The sequence below is a fragment of the Panulirus ornatus genome, chromosome 61 (assembly GCF_036320965.1).
Source record: "Panulirus ornatus isolate Po-2019 chromosome 61, ASM3632096v1, whole genome shotgun sequence".
NCBI classification, from domain to species: Eukaryota; Metazoa; Arthropoda; class Malacostraca; order Decapoda; family Palinuridae; genus Panulirus; species Panulirus ornatus.
In genome coordinates, this window is record NC_092284.1 from 5688655 (window position 1) to 5697511 (window position 8857).

The following is an 8857-nucleotide window of genomic DNA, read 5'->3' on the forward strand; positions in this document are numbered from 1 at the left end:
TGTTGGCACCAGAGGGAGGAGGGTCATCCAGTGGTGGTGGTGTTGGCACCAGAGGGAGGAGGGTCATCCAGTGGTGGTGGTGTTGGCACCAGAGGGAGGAGGGTCATCCAGTGGTGGTGGTGTTGGCACCAGAGGGAGGAATTCACCCAGTGGTGGTGTTGGAACCAGAGGGAGGAGGGTCACCCAGTGGTGGTGTTGGCACCAGAGGGAGGAGGGTCACCCAGTGGTAGTGTTGGCACCAGAGGGAGGAGGGTCACCCAGTGGTGGTGTTGGCACCAGAGGGAGGAGGGTCACCCAGTGGTGGTGTTGGCACCAGAGGGAGGAGGGTCACCCAGTGGTGGTGTTGGCACCAGAGGGAGGAGGGTCACCCAGTGGTGGTGTTGGAACCAGAGGGAGGAATTCATCCAGTGGTGGTGATGAACCCACACCACTTGGTTCGCCTCCGACGCTGGATTTCGCTTATGCACCACATACGCTCCTGTGATGAACGACGGCGTTAACGGGGACACCAGAAGGTTAATGTGCATCTGCAGCGAGGGGGAGAGAGAGAGTCTGCGATAACTTAAAAAAAATAATGATAATAACTACGGAGCAAAATTACGTTTTCTTATCACGTTAAAACTCATTTTTCGTTCGCTGACGCCTTTGTTTACGCTGAGGTTCATTGGGTAAGCGATGAGTCTAATGATACAATCTCTTTTCAAACGTCTTAATTACATTCATCCAACACCGAACACCATCTCAAAACACACATCGTCCCCATCTCTCAACCTTCCTTCAATTCACACGACTGCCAAATCTATATAAATCTCGCAAGCAATAAAAGATAAGGGAAAAAACAAAAAAAAAACATTCCATATTTACATCTCGGAGTTTCGTGACCACAGAAAACGGACATGAGCGAGGGAGGGAGGAAGCGTCAGGCAGGCGAGCTGGAGCGAGGGAGGGAGGGGAGCGGGCGAGCGTCAGGAGGAGCGAGCGAGCGAGCAAGGGAGGGACCGTCCAGCTAGCTACCTGCCTCCCTCGCTCTGGTGTTGTGTATGTGTCTGTGTGTTTCTTTGGTGTAGTGCGGAGGTGTAGGGTGAAGGCTAGAGCGAGGGAGGGAGCGTCCATCTAGCTACCTGCCTCCCTCGCTCTGGTGTTGTGTATGTCTGTGTGTCTCTCTGGTGTAGTGCGGAGGTGTAGGGTGAAGGCTAGAGCGAGGGAGGGAGGGAGCGTCCAGCTAGCTAGCTACCTGCCTTACTCGCTCTGGTGTTGTGTGTGTGTGTCTGTGTGTCTCTCTGGTGTAGTGCGGAGGTGTAGGGTGAAGGCTAGAGCAAGGGAGGGAGCGTCCAGCTAGCTACCTTCCTCCTTCGCTCTGGTGTGTGTGTGTGTGGGTCTGTGTGTCTCTCTGGTGTAGTGCGGAGGTGAACGGTGCCTGACGTCTGGAGCGAGGGAGGGAGGAGCGAGCGTCAGGCGCGGGTGAGGCGGAGCGGGCGAGGCGAGCGAGCGAGGGAGGGAGGGACCGTCCAGCCAGCCAGCTGCCTGCCCGCCTGCCTCGCTCTGGTGTTGTCTCTCTCTCTCTCTCTCTCTCTCTCTCTCTCTCTCTCTCTCTCTCTCTCTCTCTCTCTGGTGTAGTGCGGAGGTGCAGGGTGACGTCACGCCCTCCGGACAGTTTAAGGAGGGCTACTGCGGATATAGATCAGCGCAGCGTTGCCGCTCTTCCCTGTCTCTCCCTCCCCCACACATACACACACACACACACACACGCGGGTTCTCCTCACTCTCTTCGGCAACGTAAAAGATCGCTGAGGAGTGTCGCTAGCTAGCCACACCAGTGTGTCGCTGGGGCCAACACACCCACACCCACACCTTGTGTGAAGGTAAGTGTGACGCGTGCTCGTTACGGGTCGTCTTAACAACGTAACACGTTTGTTTCATAGTTCCGTGACGCCTACATCCTGCAGCAAAACACACACACACACACACACACACACACACACACACGCACACGTACGTAAACTTATGTATGCATGCATACACACACGTGTGACATATACACACACACATGTATACATAGTGATCGAGAGAATCATAGATATGTAGTTAGTAATAAACTAATATATATATATATATATATATATATATATATATATATATATATATATATATATATATATATATATATATATATATTGTTGTTGTTGTTCGCTGATGATACAGCGCTGGTGGCTGATTCATGTGAGAAACTGCAGAAGCTGGTGACTGAGTTTGGTAAAGTGTGTGAAAGAAGAAAGTTAAGAGTAAATGTGAATAAGAGCAAGGTTATTAGGTACAGTAGGGTTGAGGGTCAAGTCAATTGGGAGGTGAGTTTGAATGGAGAAAAACTGGAGGAAGTGAAGTGTTTTAGATATCTGGGAGTGGATCTGGCAGCGGATGGAACCATGGAAGCGGAAGTGGATCATAGGGTGGGGGAGGGGGCGAAAATTCTGGGAGCCTTGAAGAATGTGTGGAAGTCGAGAACATTATCTCGGAAAGCAAAAATGGGTATGTTTGAAGGAATAGTGGTTCCAACAATGTTGTATGGTTGCGAGGCGTGGGCTATGGATAGAGTTGTGCGCAGGAGGATGGATGTGCTGGAAATGAGATGTTTGAGGACAATGTGTGGTGTGAGGTGGTTTGATCGAGTAAGTAACGTAAGGGTAAGAGAGATGTGTGGAAATAAAAAGAGCGTGGTTGAGAGAGCAGAGGAGGGTGTTTTGAAATGGTTCGGGCACATGGAGAGAATGAGTGAGGAAAGATTGACCAAGAGAATATATGTGTCGGAGGTGGAGGGAACGAGGAGAAGAGGGAGACCAAATTTGAGGTGGAAAGATGGAGTGAAAAAGATTTTGTGTGATCGGGGCCTGAACATGCAGGAGGGTGAAAGGAGGGCAAGGAATAGAGTGAATTGGAGCGATGTGGTATACCGGGGTTGACGTGCTGTCAGTGGATTGAATCAAGGCATGTGAAGCGTCTGGGGTAAACCATGGAAAGCTGTGTAGGTATGTATATTTGCGTGTGTGGACGTATGTATATACATGTGTATGGGGGTGGGTTGGGCCATTTCTTTCGTCTGTTTCCTTGCGCTACCTCGCAAACGCGGGAGACAGCGACAAAGCAAAAAAAAAAAAAAAAAAAAAAATGTATATATATATATATATATATATATATATATATATATTATTGTTATTGTTAATATTATCATTATCATAAAAATTATTATTATTATTATCATTATTATTATTCATAATACCTAATCGCTGTTTCCCGCGTCAACGAGGTAGCGCCAGGAAACGACGAAGAATGGCCCATCCACCCATCCACTTATGTATAGACATAAACGCCCATGCACGCATATATACATACACATACATACACACACAGACATATACATATATATGCATGTACATATTCATACTTGCTTGCCTTCATTTTGTTCATTATTAACTGTACAGATCCAATCTTAGTCTTGATCCCTATGTATAAGCAAAATATATATATATATATATATATATATATATATATATATATATATATATATATATATATATATATACATACATATATATATCGCGTTGCTGTGGGGCCGAGGATGGATGAAGGCAAGCAAGTATGAATATGTTCATGCGTCTGTATGTAATATCTGCATATGTGTATGTATATTTATGTATATGTTGATATGTATATGTATGTGTATATACATGTATGAGCTTTTATATATATATATATATATATATATATATATATATATATATATATATATATATATATATATATATGTATATATATATGTCTTTCTTTCTTTCATACTATTCGCCATTTCCCGCGTTAGCAAGGTAGCGTTAAGAACAGAGGACTGGGCCTCTGAGGGAATATCCTCACCTGGCCTCGTTCTCTGTTCCTTCTTTTGGAAAATCAAAAAAAAACGAGAGGGGAGGATTTCCAGCTCCCCGCTCCCTCCCCTTTTAGTCGCCTTCTACGACACGCAGGGAATACGTGGCAAGTATTCTTTCTCCCCTATCCCCAGGGATAATATATATATATATATATATATATATATATATATATATATATATATATATATATATCGTCCTTTTACTGCCTGCTGACCATCACACATTACCTCCGCATTTCGACCCAGTTTCCCCCTTCTGTGGTGTAGCTGTGTGGGTCTTTGTTCCTGTGGCGCTGGACGCCTCTCTCGCTTCTTCTTGCATGAGTCCCTCCTCACCCTTTCTCACCCCCACACCCCCACAACCCCACACTCCTCCTTCTATCAATCTTGTCATTAAAGTTAATCTCAACCCCCCTTCTGCCTCTCTCTCTCTCTCTCTCTCTCTCTCTCTCTCTCTCTCTCTCTCTCTCTCTCTCTCTCTCTCTCTCTCTCTCTCTCTCTCTCTCCTTCCTTGACAGTGTGTGTGTGTGTGTGTGTGTGTGTGTGTGTGTGTGTGTGTGTGTGTGTGTGTGTGTGTGTGAGTGTGTGTTCCTTCTCGTGCGCGCACGTGTGTGTGTGTGTGTGTGTGTGTGTGTGTGTGTGTATGTGTGTGAGTGTGTGTGTGTGTGTGTGTGTGTGTGTGTGTGTGTGTGTGTGTGTGTGTGTGTGTTCCTTCTCGTGCGCGCACGTGTGTGTGTGTGTGTGTGTGTGTGTGTGTGTGTGTGTGTGTAATTACCTATTTATAGTTACTTCATTATATTCTACGGGGAGGGAGTTATACACCCGTAGGACCTCATCCCTTGCACATTTCTACTGCCATACAACATCTTCAATATCTCTCTACTGTATCTGCATTAACCATAGCCTCTGTCATTTCAATCCATTCATCCACTGGTCTCGTACCATAGAAGTATGTCATTATGTCTTTTCTTAAATATTAAGTTACGTCGTTTATTATTATTATTATTATTATTATTACTGTTATTATTATTATCATTATTATTATTATTATTATTATCATTATTATTATTTTATCATTATTAATATTTTATTATTATCGTTATTATCATTATTTTTATTATTATCATTATTATTATTATTATTATTATTATTATTATTATTATTATTATCATATTACATCGATTCATTCTATGAAATCGTAAAGGTTGCGTTCCATTCGCCTTGATCAAATCACTCTTGTCTCCTTTTTTTTCCCCTCCTTTTTATGTCATCATTCAACGTTGTGGTACCGTTTTTTGTTGTTTTCCAGAGACCTTCTGTTCTGTTTCTGTGCAATTTTTTTTTTTCTAATGCGATCGGCTTCTTTTTTTTTAAAGATCGATTGGCCAAACTTGAGGATCAGATTCTCTTTATAGCCTTATGTCGGATGTGAGCAGCTTGCTGAACTCCTCCCTAGAGTCAGGTCTGTCGAAGGGGGTTGAGTACCCCTTATCCGAAATGCTTGGGATCGAAGTATTTCGGGTTTGGAGAATATTTCCATATACAAAATGAGATATGTGGAAAACAGGATGGTATGGGAACAAACGGGTAAGAGCTGAAACGTAGCTCAAAATTTGGACCTTTCAACGGCCTTCTTCGGAAGCTGATTCCAGCATTCGGCGAGACTCTGTTCCCCTTGTGGTCACCGGGTGGGACGCCTTGGCATGTCGCTCTCTGACTGGATCGCTTGTCTTGCTGCCTCCACCCGTTCCTAGCGATCTCCGCTGCCTGACATGACCAGAAAACCAACCCTTGTGTTAGCGTTGTTCTAAATCCCTTCCTCTAGTGAAGCTTTCACACTATCACAAAACGGTTTGTCACTTGTCTGTAGTAGTGGCCTTGGCGTTGACCGTTGAGTGATAGTGTGAACGCTTACCTAGAGGAAAGGGATTAAGAACAACGTTAACACAAAGGCTGGGTTTATCTGCTGGTCATGTCTGGCAGCGGAGATCGCTTGGAACGGGTGGAGGCAGCAAGACAAGCGATCCAGTTAGAGAGCGACATGCCAAAGCGTCCCACCCGGTGAACATAGGAGAACATTTGCAGGGGAACACAGTCGAAATGGTGACCTACGTTTCAGCTCTAACCCATTTCTTCCTGGGTTATGGCTGCCTTTCAGCCAGGCTTGGAAACTGTACGTCTGATAAGGGATCAGTCCGTTCCTTCAAGGAACGGTACGTATGATAAGGGATCAGTCCGTTCCACGTTAACATTTGTGCACTTGCTACATTTAGCACTCATTGAGAAATGGAGAGAGAGAGAGAGAGAGAGAGAGAGAGAGAGAGAGAGAGAGAGAGAGAGAGAGAGAGAACTGATTCTGGAGGAGAAATATATTTCTCTGAAGCAATATATAGATATATATATTTCTAATGATTATCAGACCGAGACGTAATACTCCGGCGAATCATCCATCTATTTCTTTAATACTCCAGCCAATCATCCATCTATTTAATACTCCGGCGAATCACCCATCTATTTAATACTCCAGCCAATCATCCATCTATTTCGTTAATACTCCAGCCAATCATCCATCTATTTCTTTAATACTCCAGCCAATCATCCATCTATTTCGTTAATACTCCGGCCAATCATCCATCTATTTCGTTAATACTCCAGCCAATCATCCATCTATTTCGTTAATACTCCGGCCAATCATCCATCTATTTCGTTAATACTCCGGCCAATCATCCATCTATTTCGTTAATACTCCGGCCAATCATCCATCTATTTCGTTAATACTCCGGCCAATCATCCATCTATTTCCTGGTCTTTCCAGATGAGCGACAGCGACGAAGACGACTACGGACGGAGCTACAGCAGGAGAAGCAGCAGCAGCAGCAGCAGGAGCAGCAGTCGTAGGGTGGCGACCCACGACTATGGTGACGGTGAGGAAGACTCCCAGAGCCAAGACAGTCGGCGGGACATGTTCAGCGACTACATCGAGGCTGGCGGGGCCTTCCTGAAGGACAGCGACGAGGGCCAGGCCCTGGAAGACCCTCCCTACGGCGGCCCGGAGCTCCTGAACAGCCCCGGCAGCGACACCGAGGGCCTCTTCACCGCCCGAAGGAAAGGGGCGAGAGATCACGGCAACAGTGGTAGTAGTAGTAGCAATAGCGTGAAGGGGGTGTTGGACAGCCTCCATCAGGCGGTCAACGACAGCGACTGGAGCCCCAGGCAAGGCGGGCACACCAAAGACGACAGCACCAGTCGAAGTCATAGCTTCGACAGCGACCATTTCAGTTACAGGTTCGGCGACAACGACAGCGACGGCAGCCGGAGTAACAAGAAGAAGGGCGGGGGGTCGAACCTTGAAGACGACGAGAGTTTGACGGATCAGGATAGCCTCCCGTGCTGCTGTGTGTTGCTATGAACCACGGCAGCAGTCATCCGTCGTGCTGCTGTGTGTTGCTATGAACCACGGCAGCAGTCATCCGTCGTGCTGCTCTGTGTTGCTATGAACCACGGCAGCAGTCATCCGTCGTGCTGCTGTGTGTTGCTATGAACCACGGCAGCAGTCATCCGTCGTGCTGCTCTGTGTTGCTATGAACCACGGCAGCAGTCATCCGTCGTGCTGCTGTGTGTTGCTATGAACCACGGCAGCAGTCATCCGTCGTGCTGCTGTGTTGCTATGAACCACGGCAGCAGTCATCCGTCGTGCTGCTGTGTGTTGCTATGAACCACGGCAGCAGGCATCCGTCGTGCTGCTGTGTTGCTATGAACCACGGCAGCAGGCATCCGTCGTGCTGCTGTGTGTTGCTATGAACCACGGCAGCAGTCATCCGTCGTGCTGCTGTGTGTTGCTATGAACCACGGCAGCAGGCATCCGTCGTGCTGCTGTGTGTTGCTGTGAACCACGGCAACAGGCATCCATCGTGCTGTTGTGTGTTGCTATGAACCACGGCAGCAGGCATCCGTCGTGCTGCTGTGTGTTGCTATGAACCACGGCAGCAGTCATCCGTCGTGCTGCTGTGTGTTGCTATGAACCACGGCAGCAGTCATCCGTCGTGCTGCTGTGTGTTGCTATGAACCACGGCAGCAGTCATCCGTCGTGCTGCTGTGTGTTGCTATGAACCACGGCAACAGGCATCCATCGTGCTGTTGTGTGTTGCTATGAACCACGGCAGTATTCATCTGTGCTGCTGTGTGTTGTTATGAACCACGGCAGCAGGCATCGTACTGCTATGTGTTACTATGACCCACGGCAGCAGCAGGCAGTCATCGTGCTGCTGTGGGTTGCTATGAACCACGGCAGCAGTCAGTCATCTGTGCTGCTGTGTGTTGCTATGAACCACGGCAGCAGTCATCCATCGTGCTGTTGTGTGTTGCTATGAACCACGGCAGTATTCATCTGTGCTGCTGTGTGTTGCTATGAACCACGGCAGCAGGCATCCATCGTGCTGTTGTGTGTTGCTATGAACCACGGCAGTATTCATCTGTGCTGCTGTGTGTTGTTATGAACCACGGCAGCAGTCATCGTACTGCTATGTGTTACTATGACCCACGGCAGCAGCAGGCAGTCATCGTGCTGCTGTGGGTTGCTATGAACCACGGCAGCAGTCAGTCATCTGTGCTGCTGTGTGTTGCTATGAACCACGGCAGTTAGCATATGGGCTGCTGTGTGATGCTATGAACCACGGCAGCAGTCATCCATGCTGCTGCTGTGTGTTGCTATGAACCACGGCAGCAGTCATCCATGCTGCTGCTGCTGTGTGTTGCTATGAACCACGGCAGTATTCATCTGTGCTGCTGTGTGTTGCTATGAACCACGCCAGCAGTCATCGTGCTGCTGTGTGTTGCTGTGAACCACGGCAGCAGGCAGTCATCCGTGCTGCTGTGTGTTGCTATGAACCACGGCAGTCAGTCATCCATCGTGCTGCTGTGTGTTGCTATGAACCACGGCAG

At 47.5% G+C, this 8857-nt stretch overlaps 1 protein-coding gene across 1 annotated transcript; it reads left to right on the forward strand.

Annotated features, from left to right (window-relative positions):
• Positions 1-1278: 1278 nt before the first annotated feature.
• Positions 1279-7386, forward strand: LOC139767479 (uncharacterized). Its single transcript, XM_071696900.1, has 2 exons — positions 1279-1862; positions 6732-7386. Exon 2 carries the CDS (start codon positions 6732-6734, stop codon positions 7323-7325), a length of 594 nt encoding a protein of 197 aa, XP_071553001.1. The 5' UTR covers positions 1279-1862; the 3' UTR covers positions 7326-7386.
• Positions 7387-8857: the final 1471 nt, after the last annotated feature.

Excerpts from the sequence above, each read along its gene's own strand:
- LOC139767479 (XM_071696900.1), top strand. The coding sequence starts at position 6,732 with ATGAGCGACAGCGACGAAGACGACTACGGACGGAGCTACAGCAGGAGA.